Source organism: Saccostrea cucullata, unplaced genomic scaffold (assembly GCF_032062105.1).
Source record: "Saccostrea cucullata isolate Sc308-1 unplaced genomic scaffold, CSIRO_AGI_Scuc_v1 ctg604, whole genome shotgun sequence".
Lineage (NCBI taxonomy): Eukaryota > Metazoa > Mollusca > Bivalvia > Ostreida > Ostreidae > Saccostrea > Saccostrea cuccullata.
In genome coordinates, this window is record NW_026928921.1 from 146759 (window position 1) to 169630 (window position 22872).

Here is a 22872-nt window from a genome sequence, read left to right on the forward strand (position 1 = left end):
CAATGTGTGCTTTAGACTTCAAATATTTGTTAAAAGTAAAATTAATTAGGTACTGTATATGTAGAATTAGCTGTTATACATTTAGTTGCACATTGTAATTGTATTTTAAAAACACTAATAGTATTCCTAGCTATACTTCTTTATAGGCTGTAATAGGTCAATAAAATTGACAACAAATTCACCTTTTATTTCTACAGACTGACAAAGCAGTTGTCCGAACTGGAGTCTGAGTTCCAGGTTTGGAGTGAATATGTTCAGGAGAGGAATGCCCTTGAGGAGCTCTTGTCCTCAGAATTTGATATGGACCTCATGATGGCACACATGCAGAGGGAGGACACTATACAATACCTTAATGTAGGTCACTTATACCTCATAATGAGAAGCAAGTGTCACACATATGAATTCATTTTATAACTGTTTTATCTCTCTTAGAACTAAATTATCAGGAAATATTCTAAACCTTTATATCTTTTATTTTATTTACACAGACTTCATATAGTCAATACCATTTGTTGCTTTTTATTACAGTCAGTGAATGAAAACCTACAGAAATATGAGGAAAAGTGCTGCCATCTGCAATCACTGCGAGGACGTATAATGCAGTTTGCAGATGAGCAGATGAAAGTGGACATTACAAATGAGACGGCAGATATACAGGACAAAATGTTAGAGGCCCACAGACAGTATAGGACCTTAGTGTGGTCCGTTAATCAGGGATCAATAGACTTACCACAAAAGTAAGTACACTCTAAGTTCTCGTTATTCCAATGTAATTTTTAATTTTGTTGATGATTAATTCATTATCTCAGTGTTGCATTTGTATTGCTGTATTCATGTACATGTTTGGACCAACTCGTGATTGGTTCTGACAGTGATCACATTTCAATGCATTAGAATTTCTGGGTATTTGTACTTTGAAACTATATCTTAAATTATCAAAAACTGTTTTCATTATATCTTTTTTTTTTCTGTAGGATGCAAAAACATCCAAGTGACCTTGCATCAAATTCCGCAGCTGAAGGTCAGACTACGACACCGTCCCGGTCATGGTACCGCTCAGGTTACGTCAAGGCAGCTGGGGTATTTGTCATGTTTGGTATCGCCTATCTCGTGGACCCTGAGGCTATCAAACACCTGGGTGATCTCACAATTACACTTGCACCAGAACTCAGATATGTCAATGGCCCACCGCCCATTTAAATTTATAATTTATAAATAGGTCAGGAGAAGATATATTTTTAAATATGTATATATTTTAGATTAATGTTTTTTTTTGTAAGAAGTCAAAAATAGGAAGAGAGAAAAAATTCACAAAAAAAGGATAATTTGTGTTAATAAATTATATTTTTCAATTTTGTATAAGTGTAAAAGGGTTTTAAAAATGGTTTAATATAACATTTGTATAGTATATTAATCAGAAGTACAAACATCATTCCCGTACTTAAGCACAATTCTTAAACAATATGAAAATAAAAGACCGGTATGCACACAATTCAGAGTTAAGAAGAATATCAAAATAAAAGTTCTTATATACATACAGGTGTATTTATATTTGATACAATGGGTTAAAACAAAACCATGGCACATGGCAATTATTTATTGATTTTTAAATTCAAAATAAAAATGCATTTATCATTTCCAGATTGATATTTCACAATCAGTTTCACACAGGCAGCTATTTACACAACACGGCCTCAGCGAAGGGAGGCAATCCTACAATGTACATTTATATATATTGTCTCATCAGGTTGTTCACTATGTCTCCACTTCATTTGTACATAGCTTATTTATTTTATTGTTAAATTTATTTTTTGCATGGGTAGGTCCAGCTGCAATAATGTAGCCTTCTCTGATATTTTTTAATCTGATGTTTTTAGGGGAGAGCTTTGTCCCACCAAGAAATAAAAATAATGGGGAGGGCTACATTATTGTAGCTAGGATACGGCATAAGGTCAAGTGTATACCTATTCAAGGTCAAATTGGGTATTGTAGCCATGTTCTAAGATGTGTAAATAATATTAAGATGATTGTAGAGCTGGCTATATTAACAGGGACTTAAATTATGCAGTCCTTTGCAAAGAAATATTGTAAAAGTAAATTGAGAGGTGGACCTAAAGGATGATAAAAGTGAATTCATAGGTCTGTCCACTCAAAAAAGAAAAAGCCCACTAATGGCATTTACTAAATTAGGGGTCCAAACGAGAAAATAGAAAAAACTTTGGGCATTTAAAAATGTGAGTAAATATCTCTTAATATATACAACACTATTATTGATGATAGGTATTATTTTGGTGTTGTGATACATGTACCATCTTCAGAGGTGCTTCTTAAAAGAGATCCATTTATAAAAGAGATTTGCCTCTTAAAGTGAACATTCTGTAAGAGAAAGTACTTTTTAACAAAAGTTGTCACTTAAGTATTGGAGTTACAGCATCCAATATTATTACAAGTACACGTATATATCAAAATAGGTACATATTAAGAAGAACGGTAGAGAGTAGAGAAAGATCTAAGAAAAAAGTGACATAAGCATTTGATACTCAAGAAGGGTTTTTGTTCTTCCAGAACAACTACTGGAAATAAGTTTGTCACAACCTCCAAAGAGTGAATTCACCAGTTAGAAATCAAGGGGAGGTCACTGTAAATAGTTTCTTTACACACATATCTCGGTGCAAGTGTATTTGTTTCAGATTGACAAGGTTATCATAGCAGGTCCACAGTGGTGCTCAATTTAATGTGTTTAATATATATATAACTTTTTTTTCCATCAAATGTCATGGAATTCTCTATTTCAATCTGAAGCAATTACCAATGGTTTTATTTTATATACATCACTAATCACTTATTCAAGTGCTTTGTAACATTGTATGTATTTATCATCCACAACAGTGTTGTGATTTTTAGTGGATCCATTCTCTTATGGTGTTGTTAATTTGATTTCATGCTGTGCAATTTTGTTAATTTGTTTTAATTTCGATTTTGGAATTCTTATTTAGAAGATATATTTATGGACTTCATTGTTAAGATTGATTTTAAAATGTTCTGTTTTATATAATGAGATTATATTTAATTATTTGTTTAGTTTCCCCCTTGTAATAATTACAAATAACAGGATTACATGAAGGTAAAATGAAAATGAAATAAATCTATATTTTCATCTGACACCTGCCAAAAAAGTGCCATCAGCTGATGAACCTGCCTGGTCACATGATCTGTTTTGGTGTTTATTTGTCTCAAACCTTCATACGCTTTGTTGAGAAGTGCTATAAGTGTGGTCATTTTTTACTGGAAGTTTCTTTAATGCTCACATACAAATTGAGATGGTTTTTACCCAATCAGATTGAAATTTTTTACAGTATGCTTTTAATGATGTGCTTTACTTATGCGTCAGAAAATTGGTTTATCTTGCCTTTATTATATAATAATGCATTTGGTGTGATACTTTTTACACACATTTAAATCCTGAATCATTTATATACCTCAGTCACGTCAAGTGACCTATTTGCTAATGTGTTCTTTGTGTTAGACACAAGTCTAATGCTTCTTGAAGTTGAAATTGTCTAATAGTCTACATTTGAGAAAAAAATTTAGACTGCATAAACACATGATATAAAAAAAAAAAGAAAAGTAAAATTGCCACACCTCAGAGCATTAAAGCTACTTTTGTGTATAGATGATGTACTCCTCATATTAATGCATTAATATCTTCAGTTGTGTATTCTGTTTTGATAATGATTTTTTTTCTTCAGAAAACCCCAGTTTCATTTTATATTTTTTTCTCTTCATTTTTGGATGAAATAAATCATTTTGTTTTCTAAAATGTATTTCTTTGAGTGGATATTATATATTTTACATGTAAAAGTGGAAAAAATTTAAATCTTCTTAAAAAAAAAACAACAAATAAGACACACTATTTTAAAGAAATAAAAAAAGGTTGTGGCATTTCTGCATCATACCATATTAAATGGAAAGAAATAAATTAATTATAACCAATTAGTTGTTTGTTTGTCTATTCTCAAGAGCTCACCTTAGCTGAGAGTTCTATAAGACTTCTCTGATCAACCATTTAGGATTGTTTTAATGTAGTCAAGATTAAAAATTGTTCAAAGCATCCCCCAGGGCAAAGGATGTGGTCTCAAGGTCACTTCAAAGTTGAACTAAAACGCACTCATTTACAATTTCAGAGGAAACACAAGCATGTTTTTGTTTTCTTTTATCTCCATAAGAAGCGTCAAAACCCTGCTCGCTGAGTGGAAAGTCGAACTTAACCATGGAACAGTATACATGTGCTAATCTCGAGCAATTTAAGTCATTACTTAGACCAAAGCCTTAAGGGGGATGTACGGCCACCTTTAGTGCAGTGAGAACAAAATGTAAACATTACTTCAAATGGCTAAAATACATTATATTTTGATCAAATTTTAAGTCTTTATGATAAAGATACAATAAATATGCATAACTGAATTCATGTTGTGCATACATAATCTGTACTTTTGCAGAAAAATGCTTTTGATATGCTCCTTAGAACTGCGCAGCTACAGAATTCAGCAAAGCCTTAAAAAATCCAAAAAAATATGCAAACTGTGCAGCAATGTTCTCTCTACAACCATTTGTTGAGAAAATGTCTAAATTTTGCACTTTTATATGATAATTTCAAGTTCAAAACAATGTATCGTTGCCTTCAAAAAGAGTGTAAATAACCATGAAAGTAGTTCATGGATAATAGCACGTGGTCTATTTTTAGCACAAAATTTTGTTTTCCAGACCTCTTCGTAATATGGAGGGACATAACAATCTTTAAATGTAGAAGAGAATTACAGTTGCAAAATATTTCAAATAATATGAACACTTTTAAAAGAAATGTGTTACAGAGTTTCTAGAAGTAATTTATTTAGTATTTTTATCGAACATTTGTTAAATAGTGTACGTATTGATATAAACAAAAATCTAAAACTCTTTGATTCAAGTAAAGGAAAAATGAGCACCATCAAAGTTAAAAATTGAGAGTTTGTAAGTTTGCCACAGATAACTTATAATATCTATTAAAAGTTTAATTATCACTATTGAAACACATAGAAATTAAACACATAAAATCGATATGAATGACCTTGTTTATTTCCAAAGTCAGTTAAAGTGCCCCAAACAGTTTCAAAAAACGGCTGAAGATTTTCAACTCAGAAAACAAAGGAAATTTTTTGATTTTGATAGAACAATATTCGAATGATCAGAAAACACATATGATAGCTCTTGAAAGGGGGTATTATATTCTGCACACATATGGAACAAATACAATGTAATTTTAGCAGTGAATTACGTTATTTCTTAAGGTGTTACCAAAAAAATTAAAAACATTATTATTGTAGATTCAAAATGGTGTTTCAAGTAGTTGTATTTGATAGAGTTATATATAACTATCCAATTAAAAACCGCAGTGTAATTGAAAATTTACCATATATATTCAAAAATATTCCATATTTACACATAGTTAATGTACGAAAAATTAATAATATGGATTTTGAGAAAATGACATCTTATTTTTTCTTCGTTTAAACTGGCATACTCAGATTAACAAAGAAGTTTGTATGTGTTTGCAGATGTATACCTTTTATATAAAGACTCTCAAGTTTTTACATTTTGGAATTCAAAGTAAACGTTTATTTTGAGACAGGAGCAAACTGTCTTCTTTGTAACGTAATTCACATTCATCCTTAAAATGAAAACTAATGATTATTATTGGTTGAATAACACCATTTTTACAAATTAGAATACAGAAAATGATTATAAATATTGCAATATCTTTGCAATAGACATCATAATTATATATATCTAGATTGTTATCATTGTAAAACATCATATTTCACACACCTTGGTATTTTTCAGATGAAATCAAAAGCTGTATATTCTGAAAATGCAGAATTACTACGGTACATGTACCTATTACAGATGATTTAAACATTATATCTACACGATTTCTGGCGTTGCACTTAAGTTTGGTGGGATTAAGCATCAAATTATATTTCAAAATCAATCTGCATTATAAAACAAACAATGTAACGTAATTCACATACCAGATTGTAAGTGTCAATATGGAAATAAATGTTTAAAGTAAGGAGAATTTTCTTATTTAAGTGTGTTCTATTTAGTTCTTTCAACAAATTTTGGACCTTTTCTAGACCCTTTTACTATTAAAAAGATCTGTTTATTCCTGTACTGAGATGAGACGATTTTTGGGTTAATTCTGAAGTTGGTACATAAAACTTAATTTTACACGTTAGACCTCTTTTTCCAGGTAGTTATCTCCTTCTTTGGCCTTTACCTACCACCGACATTTCTTTTGGGGCTCAGCATTAATCATTTTAGTCATTATCTAAGATTAAAACTGTAATTATGTAATCTGTGAATTACGTTACACTGTTGTGGATTACGTTACACTATTATACAGACCTTGCCTGATGTAAACACCGAGCGAATCAATGTTTTATATTTATGATATCTTAGTAGAACATATATCCTTCATTTTCAAAACGAAAATCCTATAACACTATGAACGATGAAATAGTTTTATTTATTTAAGAATAAAATTTTCAGCTAAACCGCTGCATTAGTTAAACCTGTTCCCGCCTGTAAACTTCCTTTCTATAAGTTCCTATATGATAAGTGATGACATTGAATAAAGATTCATGGTAATTTTGCTCCTAGTTAGGATTCTTTTAAAACAAAAAGAAAATTGATCATAACGTAATTCACTGTAACGTAGTTCACGAACTTCGACTCTAATTCAAATGTTTAACTAATGACAACAGTTTAAGGCATTGTCTATGTGTGATTTATAATGGGCATAAGTGTGTATATCAGTCAGGAGATTTGATGTTCGTAGCATTTAGGAATTGTGTGTAAGATCGCGTAACGTAATTCACAATTAAATGCAAAAATGGAAAATTTTCAAAATTCGTGAATTTTTTGACACAGATGTTATCATATGCCTGTAAATCATTATTTTTTTTTTATTTTGATAAGTTAATAATCAATTTTATCCATGTAACGTAACCGTTAATGCCACTTACAATTTCGTTAAAGCAGTGAGAAAATCGTAACGTAATTCACTGCATTAAATGGGACATTCAAATTACGCAGTGCAAATTTTTTTTTGGCTATGGCAGAGAAATTATAAGTAAAAATGATTTGTTTAACCCTTTTTTGTTATGATATACAATATTTAGCATTTTTATTGGTAATCCTAAATTATTTTTTCAAACCTGAATAAAACCACCCTTGTTTGTGACACCCTGTTTTGATCAAATTAGGCTTAGAAATCCTTTACTTTTGAATAGTAAACGGGATCAATACATCGTAATATCTATATTTTTAAATCGATCATAACTTAACATCACATTTCAACCCCTAAACAACTGAAGATGCGGGTTTTTGTCTTCAAAAACTGTTTGTGACATCGAAAACTAGTTTTGGGGCACTTTAACTGACTTTGGATGTTTAAAGTACCTACTAGTACGAGGGGAGATGATCAAAAAGTTCGCCAACTATCTCTATACATGTGTATCTACAAAACCACAATTCAGATTAGAAACAAATTTAGTGCACACATAGCCAGACACAAATTCTATAAATAATATGCTGAATAAAGTTTTGCTCACAATGTGAAAATGACGTCATTATGCAGGTACTTTTGGCGAAAAATGATTGTCTCAGTGGAACTCGTTCAACAAACGACTAAAATATTTATGGTATATCTTAAAAATGCCTTTGAAGAACCGTATAAGAATTTGTTCACAGTTTGTTAAGACAAATGACTTCCTATAGATTCAATCAATGATTGGATATATCGTTTAAGTGAAGGAAGGCAAATGGTTAAATATGATATTTGATAAGTTATCTTGGGATGTGTTTTAATTAAGCAATATGTTATGAAAGACTTCCAATTTACACTTTGAAAAATACTCGAATATTTCAACAATAAGATAACTATCAAATACCTAAGATACCGTTTACTTTTTGATCCCCCTCGTATACTCTGTCAAATAAACATTTACAATTTTCATTACAGCGGAGCAACATTTGATAAGGAATGAAATCATTCAGAGTGGGTTAGAAAATTTCATGAATAAAAAACTATTTTCTATTCGCCCATTTTGTCAAAATTACAATTTTACAGAGTAAAGAAAAAAAATCAACATAACTTAATATTTTATACCATCTTAAAAATGACGTTTGGTGGTCCTCCCAACTTAGGGAAAAATTATTGGGTCTGTATTTATAGGTGAGAAAAAAAATCCTTAAAATTTAAACATATTTGTTAACCTGTTAACGGAAGAAAAAAATATCGTGTAATGGGATGTAAAAAAAGTCGGGCCATTTCTAGATAGACAGTAGATCGGGAGAGAGGGCAACCTAAAATTTTTATAACAAATGGTCTTATAAGGCTAGTACATGTTCTATCACATACTTAAGTAATGCAAACTTTTTGAATCTTTGGCACTTTTTAGAAAAACAAACATAGGATTTTCGGGGGGGGGGGGGGGTAGCCTCTCACTTTTTTTTTTTGCGATGATAGACATAGCATATGCAATGGACCTTTCTTTGCAAACATTGTGCTTGTTTCTAAATTTCAAAGAAACAAATCAATATATTTTATCAAGCTTCGTATGTTCAATGAGCGAGAGCTTACAACGTTGTCAACTTAATGAGATATGATGCGTTTTTATGTCCAAACATTACTCCATACAATGTGTGGGTCATTGTAAGAAATCTAGCTATTTATGTGAGGTGCCTGAAGGAAATCTTATAACTGCCCATTGTTTCTTTCTAACTGCTAAACAAAATAGACATATGTACCGACTTTTCGAATGTAAGACATGTAATTAATATTTGTTATTCATGCACCGCATATTTTTTAACATTTTTAAATTAAATGCCAAGCATCCTCCTTGCAGTGCCCCATTTGAAAATAACTTCTATCGCCACAGAAAAAAGACCGGACGTAAACTCATATGTTTAGGACATGTTTTATCTTTTTTCTTGAGTTTTAAAGAAACCAACAAATTATCAAGACTTGTTCCATGAAAAATTAAATATAATCATGGTAATTAACGCATCTACCCACAGCAGATATATGCACATGCCAACCACGTGCTCAGTGCAATGATATTAAGAAGGAAATTCGAGCTGTAAACAGAACAGTTTTTCCCGATTTGCTGGAGTGGGGTTAAAATCGCGTTTCTTCATTTATCAGACGATGCGATGCAACAAACAAAAGTAGCAAGTAATATAACCTAATGATAATTACTTAGTAATTTCTTGTCTTGATGTTATCATGGTCGCATTTATTCTAAAATCAATGTTATTCGAACTCAGTGTGACAGAGGAATGGCGGACGAAATAAACACATGACCTCAGGAAGACACCCATATGAAAAATCAAATTTTCAAGAATACTGGATAATGACAAGGAAAAAGCAAAACAAATGGTTGTAGCCATATTATCAATGAATCAAACTAACACCATTTTCAATGCATTTTTCATCTCGTGAATGCTGTAGCTGCGCAGTTCTAACATGATTAATTTCCTCCTAATTAAAACAAAATAAACTTAATTGTTTAATAATTTTGGTCTCTAACAGTAGGTAATAAGTGCATTAGCACTTTGAGTAACATTGGGCTAGTTTAGTACAGTATTAAGCGTATTCCTGGTATTTCTTATTTTACACCAGACTAGATCCAATATGGCTTGTACATCCCCCTTAAAGCTATATATGCCGTATTAGTGTTTTATTTTAATAGGAATAAATATATGTGGTGTCTCATCAAGTTACATAAGTTATATACTTTCTGCAAATAAGACAATTCCACTCCATCACTTTTAAAAGTTATGAAATATTATTTGGTAAAAATTATTTTCTCTCCGAATCGGATAATAAACCGCCTCTAATTGAAATATTCATGATCACGTGGTCTCACATGCTCAAAGCAAACAATGGTCCAGTCTCGTGAATGAACCGAAAAGCATGATGGTCTACTACGTTTTTACTACAAACACGTGAGTTAGGGATTGTCAATACGTGAGCACACCTCAGAGTTGGTTGCTTTTTGTACCAAGGAATAATCGTGTGCAATTGTCTTTTCACTGGACATTTTCGGTTGGGTGAACTTCAACAGCTGTCAGCAACTATGGATAAAGAAGTGTGGAAACCATGTTGTGCCAAAATGAAATAACTAATACAAACAAATGATATACTAGTACTGATCAATCAAAATGGTTATTAGATAGATTCTGCATTTTTTAATGGTTCAAAACAAAAAAAAAGTATTCCACAGAATATCATGTTTACATCTGCACAAAATACCAAATGCCAAAACCAGAATACTACTAATTAATATAAATATATTCTTTACATATGAACCACATTATTTCTGACCCCTTAAAATAATACAAAAAATCTTGCAAGTAGGTTATCAGCATTGGCTTGGGCAAATTCGAAAGTGAAATTTGGAGTTTGGCTCTAAATAATCTGTGATTATAAATCCTGGCTTCAAATTCTGAATTATAAGTTTGAAATCAGTACATGATCGATATGTAGGTTTTAAAACTTACGAGTAAATAACACGTGTGATGCTGAAAGCTGGAGTAAGCTTTTCTCTGACAAATGAAATACTGGGAACGCATTCCATAAAACTTTCGAGATTTTAGGAATGAATTGTTAAGAATGACATCTGAAATTCATGGTTTTAAACGAGGGCAGTGGCGCCCCCTCCTTATATATACTAGTAATCATTCAATATATATTTAACTACAGAAAAAGCTACTTTATGGAACTCCCCCACCCCCCCACATAAGTACATCTGATGAGCTTTTTTAGCCTGTGAAGGAACATACACGTAGCATCAGTGGGCTAAGGGACCTGTTCCCCAAGTGTAAAAAAAATTACTGCTGAAAATGTTCATTGAACATTTGCCCGGTTGCCCCCCCCCCTCCCAATTTTTGTTGCAGTATAGTTAGATAGGGTAATGTTGTAGTGGATGAATAAAATTTAGTAGTGAAAGATATTGGAACCTATTTTACTTGTCAGGTTTCTTCGAGTTAGTCGATTTTTATTCTAACTGTTCTATCCCCCCGCCCACTTTAAAAACACGATGCTACCTACCTGAATTAATTTTTCTTAATGGTGTTCACCGAAAAGCTTGGTTGTGCCCTCAAACTGGAATAGTTTTTAGGGGCCTGGAATTCCTGGCCCAATTTTATTTAATTATAGCCCAACTATATTTTCTAAGAAGGAAAGATTGTATGGTATGTAAATTTCATCTACATTTATATATGACTTAAAATATATTTGCCCATAATGCGCTCCATACTGAAGATCCGTAGTCGCTATTTTGTAAATGCTCACCTAACCGAAAATGTCCACTAGCAGTACAACACGGGGAAACTCTAAACAAAAGGACCTGTATAATGGAGTGGGGAAAACTTCAATTTTTATCATTGTTAATCATTTGTATGCAAATATGAACATGGGATTAGTAGATAATAATGTACATAATGCATTAAGCGTGTAAATGCTTGAGAAAATGCATCAAGTCTTTCCGAGAGCAATTTTGAAAAACTAGCCTTTTCGAATAACACAGTATTATTTTACACAATAGTATTTTATGTAGTAACCCATAAATGCATTAAATGCAACTCATTGAGCTGATTGGTGGATTTGTGTTCCTCACTGAACAGACGTCACAAAAAATATTTTCCTCGACCTGATGATTCTCGTGATGCTTTTCCCGCGCACATGCGCAGATCCAGGATAAACGTCAGTCCTTTATAAATATGCATGAGAATATCGTGTTCTTTTCCTGACCAGTACTTTGTTAATACCGAATAATATTTCGTCGAATTAGCAAGAATGCTTCATTTTTGATAGCTTATCATACTTCAGAAATTTTTGTTCGGTTTCAGCTGTGGAAAAATACTGTTTAACACGGCATACATATCTTTAAGGACCAATAACACAAATTTACAAATCTTTTTTTCTTCTAAAGTTCAAATATTTTTGCGTAAGTAGGCGCTAGTTTATTTTAGTATTTTACACAATCAAAGGACAGGGTAGGGTAGTTGCAGAATTTGGCCCCTTATTTGATGTAAAAATCAGAACACTGGTAAAAGTGTGATAGTTTGTAGTTAAGAACTTAAAAATGATGCTTCCTTTAAAACCAGCACTCATTTGGATTCAAAGCTTACATGGAGGACACTAAAGAGTGCAGAAGTAGGACATATTTCCCAAATTTCCTGAATTTTGGTGGAATTTCATTATATTTGAGATGCCTTTCTCTTCGGAAAACATAGAGAACAAGCTTGCCTATCTGAAATTTTTACACGTAAACTGCATCTGATATTAGTGTATAAAATATAAAAATTTTGTAGATAGGCAAGCTTGTTCTCTATGTTTTCCAAAACAAAATGTGCTGTAAAATCAATGAAAATTTGCATAAAAATGAGAAATTTCGAAAACTGACCTATTTTCTGACCTCTCTGTGAGCTCTGTTTCCAAAACTTAAAACCAATACTAATTTTGTGACAGGGATGACAACAGGTTTTTTATTGATAAACTATTGCATCATTCTGAAGAATACCCAAAATCGGGGGCCAAAAATGGGTCTTACCCTAGCTTGTCCTTTCTTAGTCAGATTTTGACTAAAAGACATAACAGAGAAAAGCAATTTAACTACTAGTATTCTATGCTGTCTGAAAGAAAATTTGGTCGTAGCTAGTATGTATTTACTATGAGCAGAATTTTTTCCTTAAACTCTTTTAAGAAAAAGATGATATAGAAAATTATTCGCAAAATAACAATTTTGCCTCAGTCATAAGTTTTGTCCTTATACAAGACTCTAGCTCATACTTTTCAAAGGCTACGGCCAATATTTGCTATTTTGCAAAAGTGGGTCAAACTATAGGTTAAATAGTTCAAATACGTTGGTACATTTCTTGTCACAAGGAATGCACATAAAAAATATCAAAGCCATAGCTCCAAGCCATTAAAAGTTATAAGCCAAGTTTAAGTTTTTTGCAGAAATACAGATACAGACAGAGGAAAACTATATACACGTAAATCTTAAAAATTACGGAGCATAAAAATCTTTCAAAAATCACCTAGAGTTACTCAGGTAAGCCTTGTGGCCACCGAGCCTCTTGATTCAGCAAGTTGACAAAATCTGATTCCAATTTAGAAACCATCTTTTAACATTTATTGTATTGACACGAACAAGAAGTTTTGTATAATTCCAAATACAATCGAAGTAATTAAAAAACAAACTGCAACGTTTCTGGTCAAGGATTGATTGACTGTTGTTTAACGTCCCTCTCGAGAATTTTTCACTCATATGGAGACGTCACCGATTGCCGATGGAGAGCTGCAAAATTTGTCCTATACTCAGCCCTATGGCCATTGAGTAGGGTGGGATCTTTTTCGTGCCAGCACCTATTGAGACACGAGACATTGGTTTATACGGTCTCATTCGAAGAACCAATCTTCACGTCCCACAGTGGGATTTGAATCCGCGACGTAAGCTAGGATCAACTCCCTACTTCACTTCGCGACTCTAGAGCAGACGCTTTGACCAATGCTTCAAGCGGGCGACATAAAAGGAGTTGACGATACAATTTTTCCTTGGTGGCATGAACAGTATCACTGGATTACTTACATGTAAAAATTGATATAGTTGTCCCCCGCTTTCACTGAAAGTGGGGAATATTAATTTGGGTCCGTCCGACTGTCAGTCCATCCGTCTTTCTGTAACGCTTTCGTTTCCGCATGATATCTCGAGAACCCTTTGAGCTTTCGCAATGAAATTTTGCATAGCAACTCCCTAGGGCATAAAAAAGAACCCTTTTGATTTTGAGGTCAAAAGGTCAAGGTCATAAGTTCATAAATTCTGTCTGTTATAACACTTTCGTTTCCGCGCGATATCTCGAGAATCCTTGGAGGTTTTGCAATGAAATTTACCATAAAAACTCCCTGTGGTCTATGGAAGACCCCTATAGATTTTAAGATCAAAAGGTCAAAGTTGAAGGTCGTAAATTTATTCATTCTGTCTATGTGTAACACTCTCGTTTCCGGGCGATATTTCAAGAAGATTTTGCAATGAAATTTTACACCAGAACTCCATAGGGCCTCTCTCCCCTCTGAAAGTGTCCCGCCCCGTTTGTTTGTTTTAGTATTTTTTTTGTATTCTACTCCAGATGGTGGCCTCAGACGATGACTCAATATATTTCACTGAAATCGAAGCAAGAGTCGGTCTGCCATAAACATTTCACATTTGAATGTTTTACTCAACTGTGGACGATAATGACGCAAACTGAAAACTACAGCATGACAAACAAGTTGGCGTCTAAATGCTTTTTCCATTGTCATTTCATTTTTCACTGTCAACTTCCTTTCTTTATACAGCAATTTCCAAATATCCTTGCATATGGTGCTTGTATTTGTCTCCCAACTAATTCAATACACAAGAGCATGAAAAACCGAAATATCTTACGCCTTCCAGGCCTTTTTTACGATTGAATAACGAAATGTTTGGCCTAAAAATGATCAGATTATTACTGATAAACACTCATTAGTAAGTAGTTTATTTCCAATCTCAAAAACCGATATTAATGTATAAAAGACGAAATACTGGAATGTCATGGTAGACAAAATACTTAACAAGAACAATTAAAACTTGCAATAGAACAAAAAAAAACACTACATAAATGTACATAACGGAGTATTATATAAAAGCATAACTGTAACATACTGAACACAGTAAAATAACATTAACTATTATTCATTCTTTCGTATACTGGACGATACACTGGTCGATTGTAGATTTAACTCTGGTCCCCAATATAGACACAATGTGTACTTCATGACTATTAACTCTGCTATTATATTTCCCAGAAACCAGAGTGGAGCATATTCCAGTGTTATAATGCCCATAAAATCGCCATGAAAGGGTGTGTAGTCCCATGGACAAGCACCAAATTGCTTGAGGACAAATCCCGTGGAAAACTCCCATAGATAAGTCCATATGGTATAAATAAGAATTCGAACAAGCAGTGGAACTTGATCTCTCAACCGGAAGTACATCCGTTCCAACACCAGACCAGACAGGCCGTATATCAACAGCACCCAGACACTGGTATTTCCCGGGAACTTCCAGTTCAAATTGACCACGAATTCCCAGAGGGCGGTAAACATAATTTCTGTGACGTAACCGTGGATGGCGTAAACGTAAAACCGCCACCATATGGAGATTGGTCGCATCTCTGAATCCTCCGGCATCTCTGTAAGCTGTAACTCTGTAGAAAATACAAAAAAACATTGTTACTTGGAATGTGTTTACCTTTAACTAAATTTATTCATATTAAGGAATAAATGTCAAATTGTTTGGTATTATGATGCCATCAAGCAATTGGCTTGCGTGATAAATTATCATTATCAAGCAAACCAATTGCTTGATCATCATCATACAACCAAAAAATAAAATCCTAATCCGAAACATCTGACGTTTTCCGGGCTTTTGATTTCGATATTCTACGTGCCAGGACTTTGTCAGAACCGGCGTCATTACGAAAACTTGGCATTCGCCGCCTGAAATCGGAGGCGGCATTCTTGGGTTCATCGTCCGCGATACTTGCAAACCGAATTAAATGACAACTTTTTCAAAAATCCTATTTCTTGGGGGTGGGGTAGAGGGTTTGGTGAGGGGATGACTGAGGAAGGATAGGCGCTAACTTCTTTTGACCTATATATACTGGCACTCAGGGAAATTGAGCAATGAGGGGACTTTTATCGTGCCAACACCTGCAGTGAAACGGGGCCTCAGTTTTTTACGATCCCACAACTTTCAAAGTGTCGAGCGCCTGGGGAAGGAACAGCTGCTACCTATTTTTTATCGACTTAAGTCAGTCAAGTCTGAGATTCGAACTCACGCAAATTGTAACTACTTTAACAACAGTTTAACCTACATGTGATTTACACAGGACAGTGTGGTGTTTTTCTTTCTTTGTGAAATTGGATTACGTCTAATTTTACTCATCCGCTGACCTGTATGTTTTAATCCTTCCCCAACGATCCATCAACTTCTCAATACAGAATACAGCTGACTTTTTTATTCCAAATGTGTATTTTATTATAAATTTAAATCTATATATATATAATAACTATTTGTTTAGATAAATAAAAATCATATAAATCTATTTATCCTTCAAAGTTTGAGACTGTTTCACACAAAATTATTTCGCTTTTTGATTAATCGTGTCACTATTCATTTAGAGAACTCAGCAGCGTTTTCTGTATCGTAGTTACGAAATTGGGGCAGACTCGTGCAATGCACTCTCCGATACAGAACCAGTTGGGCCTTAATCAATGTATACATGCCATCAAGGAACAGTAAAAGTGACGACGACTATGAGGAAGTATTGGCAGAATTGGCTGAGATCATCTATAAATTCGATCAAAAGCATGATATCATACTTGTAGGGGATATGAATGCCTCACTACACAGGACTGATCCAAACAAACAAGATAAGCAATTTAGGCAATTTTGTGATACACACAGCATTCAGTTGAGAAATGATTACCCAAACCAAGCGACATTTTACCATCACAATGGAAAAGACTCCGCAACGCTAGACTACATACTTGCAGTGGATAACCAAAACAGGATAAACGAAATCAAAATACGAAGTGACGATCATGCAAATTTATCAGATCACAAACTGGTCTTTGCCAAACTTCCCATTGCCGCTAACATACGTGGAGATACAATAGACTGCCAAAAGATCAACAACAGAAAACCAAAAAGAAACTGGGAAAAATGTGATATAGAAGCTTACAAATCGGAATTATCAAGGAGAATCCCACATAACAACAACAAATTAGAATCATACTTTGATATTACAGAAGCTATAAATACACTGACTAGTAACATCATACAGGCAGAGAAGAAGGCTTTTAAAACATCTAAAAAGAAAAAATGCTACAAAACAAAAGTCAGATGGTCCGTGAATGTTGCTATGGCAAGTAAGGAATCAAAGATTGCCCACAAGCGGTGGAAAGATGCAGGAAGACCGCAAGACCATAATCATCCCCTCAATTTACTAAGGAAAAATGCTAAACGGACCTTCCGTAAAATTCAGAGGCAAGAATCGGCCCTCGAAAGGGTTTATACAGCAAGATAACAGAAGCAAACATCAATAAAGACCAAAAGTTATTTTTTAAACTAGTCAATAAGCAGAGAAACAAACCAACAGATAAAACTGATCATATCATTGTGGAGGGAGAAGCGTACCATGAATATGACAACATAATTACAGGATGGCAGTTCCATGTTGAAGATTTAGCAAAACCAAAGGAAAAGGAATCCTTCGATGAGGACTATAAACAGACAATAGGCCATAATCTACTTATTATTGAAAATATATGTAAAGCCAATAAATCTCCAACCGAAAAGATATCTGAGGAAAAAATTAGAGATATTATTAAGAACCTTAAAAACAGCAAAGCGCCCGATGCAACAGGCCTTACAGCAGAACACCTTAAGATGGGCATTGACCAGATATCCCCAATGCTTACTGACATTATTAATGCCATACTGCATACAGCTGAGGTACCGAAGGACTAAAAACGGGCATTCTGACACCAATTCTTAAAAAGGGAAAAGATAAGACAAAGCCGGGAAACTACAAGGAATAACAGTGACACCTCTAATGGAAAGGTAGAAACATGCTTGAGAGACCAACTGGAACCTATTTTAGATCCATCACAAAATGCCCTTCAAAGAGGGTTCACATCCGGAACCTCCCCACTGATAATCTCTGAAGCCTTCTGCGACGCAAAGGACAATAAAGAACAATTAATCCTGCAGACTTTCGATATTTGATGTAGTGTGGCACGAAAATTTACTATGTAAACTATATAAAGATGGCATTGAAGGCGACCTTTGGAACTTGGTGAAATCTCTACACACAGATGCACATACAATAGTGAAATGGAATGAAAATCTATCACAGGAAATAAAACTAGAACAAGGTATAAGGCAAGGAGCTAAATTATCTACCTTAATGTATAAAAGATTCAACAATGACCTCCTAAATGCACTACAGACTGTACCTGAGGGAGTAAAGATTGGAACTCTTGACATCACCGCGCCAACATGCGCGGATGACATTGCCCTATTAACAAAAAACCAAAGAGATGCGCAGATTTTGACAAATTTAGTGAATACTGCTTCAAATAAAGATAGATTTACTATAAATTCAGCAAAATGTAAAATCCTAACGTTTAAGACTCATCAGAAAAAATATCAGCAAGAAATTGAAGTGAAGTTGGGGAATGAAACTATCAATCATGTATCTTCCCTAAAACACCTAGGCATTGAAAGAAATTCAACAAATACTTGATGTCAGTCAGCGAATAGAAACTGCCCGACGAACATTATACGCTCTACTTGGAAGTGGAATGCATGGAAAAAATGGTCTATCTCCTGTTATTACTCTAAATATGTGGACTACATTCGTTATACCTAGATTATTACATGGAATTGAGCTCTTAAACATAAGGAAATTTGACTTAGAGAAACTTGAAAAATATCAAAGAAAGGTACTGAAACAACTTCAAAGTCTCCCTGACAGGACTGCATCAATTGCAACTCTATCCCTTATTGGAGCCAAAACGATAGAGGTTTGATGCTAGAATTATCACAACATTTTTGAATATTGCTAAAGATCCTGCAACAATAGAGCACCAAATGGCAGTACGACAGTTATTGACAAAATCTGATAACAGTGCCAGTTGGTTTATTAGAGCAAAAAGTACCCTGGAAAAATACGATCTTCCACCCATTATACCTGTTAAGAAATATAAAAAGCAATGAAGAGGCAAAACACTGGAAACAGAAAGTAAAGAAGCAAATATCTGACTACTGGCAAATCAAAAATGAAATTGAAATCTCAGAAAAAGTTTCCCTACAACATCTGAAATTACAGACCAACTCATGCAGACGACCTCATCCATTGTGGCAGTCAAGTACGTTTTCACCGAAGGCATCAAATAAGGCCATTGTCAAAGCTCAACTCGCAACAAATACCTACCGCTTACAGGACAATATTAATAAATTTAACCAACAAATTCATACTTATTGGAGGACACTAGATTGCTACAGATTATTATCGACCCCTCCTTCTTCACATTTTCAGAGATTCCATCCAGAAACAACAAAATTCAGATATTTATTGAGAACCTGAGCCGCAACATGGTATTTGCTCTACATTGCCATAGAGCTCAAATTATTAAAAAAATTAGTACACAGTCTACAACCAACAGACCTTAATATTTTTCCTTTTTTTTGGCAAAGAGGAATATAAAATTATTTTTAGAGTTAAAAAAAATTTTTTTAATTAGAAACAGTCATGGAAACGGTGTAAAGTTCTTTTTTTTTTTTTTTTTTTTTTAAGAACTTTTAGGGCCGAAACAATTTTACTTTAGGAGTTAAGCTACTGTATAGTATGTAAATTCTTGTTTTATTTTTAGTTGGTCTTTCACCTCTAACTTTATTTTACAGCACTACATAGAATAGATTTTACTAACTGTCTTTTCCTCACTTTATCTCTTTTATTTTTAATTTTTATGCCTTTTATGAAACAACCTTCTCGGGTGCTCCTTATACATAGGAGGGAAATCCACAACTGAACTGAACTGAACTGTTGGGTTTTCTAATATCATAGATCTAAGTAAAGGGGTCTATTTCAGGTCTAGGATAATACCTAGAAATGTTTACATACCAAACTAACAACATTTATGATTCTAGGTATGAAATTATATCATGAATGTTTACATGCAAGTTTGATCTAGCCAGGAACCTTTCGATAGGCCGGTTAGTATATACAGTACTGTACCGGGGTAGGTCCCTGATCTAGCCTAGGGGCCTAAAATATGCACAGGAAATGAAAAGGAAAAACAAACGATATTAGCCTAGATAGGGAAATTGGCAATCATTTATTAAAATAAACCTAATGTACAAAGAACATCGAATTAAGTTTTTGTAGAATAATTAAGATATATAACGTTATTACTTGCAAATAAGGAAGCTAGAAGGCTATGAACTTTATATCTGAAGAATATTTTAGCTTTAGGTCTATCACTATCTTAGTTGGGCCCAAATATTCTCCATGTAAACATAATATATTATCAGGTGTATAAATGAAATTATACAATTTGTTATACCTTTAAAAAAAAATTTCCTATATTTCTACAAAAAAATTCGATGTTTGACCGCTGACTGAGATGTTGGACCTGCACCGCTTACGTCACACAATGGACGGAGCTTAATCTCATTTTCATTCGTCGATGGTTAACAGTGACCTACCTGCCCTGAGGTTTACATCACAGAAAACAGTACAGGATCATGTGAGTCAAAAAATAAAAAAAATCAAGAGTTTATAAGAAAAAAAATATTTATACACGGACCCTCGAACCAAATTTAACTGTCTGCCTTCCGCCTAACGGCCTCAGGCAAACTAGGGGGCCTATCTACTAACTGTTAGTATATAGGTCCATGGGCAAACAGTTTGGTTCTTGGGTCCGACAAAACGCATGTTGCCCTCAAACTCAATCTTTGTATAGTATGGGGCGCCATTTTAATATTTTTAATGTATTTTCTGATATCAAAAAATCATTTTCTGATATCAGAAATTCGATTTTTTGATATCAAAAAATCATTTTCTGATATCAAAAAATAAACAAGATTTTTTGATATCAAAAATTCGAATTTTTAATATCAGAAAATCATTTTTTGATATCAAGAATTCGAATTTCTGATACCAAGAAATCATTTTCTGATATCAAAAAATCTTCGGGATTTTATGATATCAAAAAATGTAATTTTTGATATCAAAAATTCGAATTCTTGATATCAAAAAATCTAAGTCATTTTCTGATATCAAAAATTCGAATTTCTGATATCAAGAAATTATTTTCTGATATCAAAAAATCGATTTTTCTGATATCAGAAAATGATTTTTTGATATTAGAAATTCAAATTGATTTCTTGATATCACAAAATATATTTTTTGATATCAGAAAATAAAATAAAATGATGAAGAATCTTCACATAAATAATAAATACTCCCTTGATCTGTAAAAAGTGCCAGATTTGCTTTCTACTAAAATTTGTTAATTTAAATCAGATTTTTAATAATATTTTTTTAATGGAATTTAATAAGTGTTTTTGATATTTTTGGTCATATTTATTTGCAGGGAATTCAGATATATTACTTTTTAGTTTTTGGGATAAATCCGAGTAAATAATCCATGTTCTTTGTAAAAATTATCATTGTTTGGGGATCTGGTTCGAGCTACAGCAAATGTTTAGAAAACGTTGTGTATTCGTAAACCACATGTCCAGACATTAAAATGTAAAACAAAAAAAAAATCGTTGTTTATCGGCAACAATCTAGATGTGCTGTAGGTCGGACTTAGATTGAGGATTTCTCTGTTACACCTATCAACAGCAGCCATTAGCTTTTCCAATTGCATATTTGTCAATAAGTAAAGTGATGTAACATCACAGCTGACCAGCAAGTACTCGTTGTGTGGTCTTCAAGGTGAAGTCGGAGTTATCCCTAAAGTTGGTGCTTAAGTTGTGTGTGCACAATAAATGCTTAAAATATAGTCAATAGTGCAAAAGAACGACGGCATCCTTATAACAAGACAGGTATGGGAAGCATGAACAAAAGACAACGGCATCCTAACATATCCAAACATGCCCTTAACTTGTTAGAACCCAACAAAGTTAATTTGTGTGGCAGGAAGCTGAAAGTTCATAACGGGGATCATTCATTAAATCGATTGTAATTTTACTTGGTTCTTATTTTCTGATATCAAAAAAATCGATTTTGTGATATCAGAAAATACTAATTTTTTGATATCAAAAAATCATTTTCTGATATAAAAAATTCGAATTCTTGATATCAGAAAACGATTTTCTGATATCAGAAATTCTATTTTTTGATATAAAAAAATCTTGTTTATTTTCTGATATCAAAAAATCGAATTTTTGATATCAAAAATTCTTCTTTCTTTTTTGATATCAGAAAATGATTTTTTGATATCAAAAAATTGAATTATTGATATCAGAAAATAAACAAGATTTTTTGATATCAAGAATTCGAATTTTTGATTTCAGAAAATCATTTTCTGATATCAAAAAATCTATTTTTTGATATCAAGAATTATTTTTTGATATCAAAAAATATTTTTTGATATCAAGAATTCGAATTATTGATATCAATAATTTCTTTTTTGATATCAGAAAATACCTCAAAAATATTAAAACGGCGCCTCATAGTATAGTATATATTAGGCCTAGATGAACTTTGTACATGTTAAATGAAATTTTGAAGTTGAACAGCTTTTGAATGACTTAATTACAACTAATCTTTGACTTTAATTTTTTAACGTTTATTCAGGCACATATTAAAAAAAACAGATGAAAATCATTATGAACAGACTACTATAATAATTAATTATAGCATATTTACGAATTTTGTATTAATTATAGCATATTTATGAATTTTGTTAGCACGACTGAAGGCCTACATGTTTCACTCGTCGAGTTCGAGTAAATCTTATAGTTCAAACTTTTGGTCTGAGAATGTGATGTTTATAAAGTTGTACCAGTTTACATACCTTAATTTATCGCACCTGTTGGCTTATGCTGTATTTCTTTAGGCCTACTGTTTACAAAATCATATAAAAACAACTTGTGTTCGATGTAAACAAGGATGAATAAATATTAAATGCCGAAGTTTAACCGATATGCAATTGAATTTCCG

The 22872-nt window shown here is 33.0% G+C and overlaps 3 protein-coding genes across 5 annotated transcripts in view; 2 read left to right on the forward strand and 1 right to left on the reverse strand.

Moving 5' to 3' along the window:
- Positions 1 to 2395, forward strand: part of LOC134279229 (uncharacterized) — a 30931-nt gene extending 28536 nt beyond the window's left edge. For all 3 annotated transcript variants that reach the window (XM_062761580.1, XM_062761578.1, XM_062761579.1), the window contains exons 14-16: positions 198 to 354; positions 529 to 737; positions 975 to 2395. In XM_062761580.1, the coding sequence (XP_062617564.1) occupies positions 198 to 354; positions 529 to 737; positions 975 to 1200 (592 nt within the window). In that variant the 3' untranslated portion in view covers positions 1201 to 2395. The remainder of the gene's footprint in view (positions 1 to 197; positions 355 to 528; positions 738 to 974) is intronic.
- Positions 1 to 22872, forward strand: part of LOC134279230 (protein angel homolog 2-like) — a 128680-nt gene that overhangs the window by 61732 nt on the left and 44076 nt on the right. The window lies entirely within an intron of this gene.
- LOC134279213 (transmembrane protein 229B-like) lies at positions 14610 to 22844 on the reverse strand. Its single transcript, XM_062761561.1, has 2 exons — positions 22727 to 22844; positions 14610 to 15336 (listed from the first exon to the last, which is right to left on the reverse strand). The coding sequence occupies exon 2, from the start codon at positions 15317 to 15319 to the stop codon at positions 14819 to 14821; it is 501 nt and encodes a 166-aa protein (XP_062617545.1). The 5' UTR covers positions 15320 to 15336; positions 22727 to 22844; the 3' UTR covers positions 14610 to 14818.

What these genes read in the sequence shown, in the direction of transcription:
- LOC134279213 (XM_062761561.1), bottom strand. Translation starts at nt 15,319, where the DNA reads ATGCCGGAGGATTCAGAGATGCGACCAATCTCCATATGGTGGCGGTTT.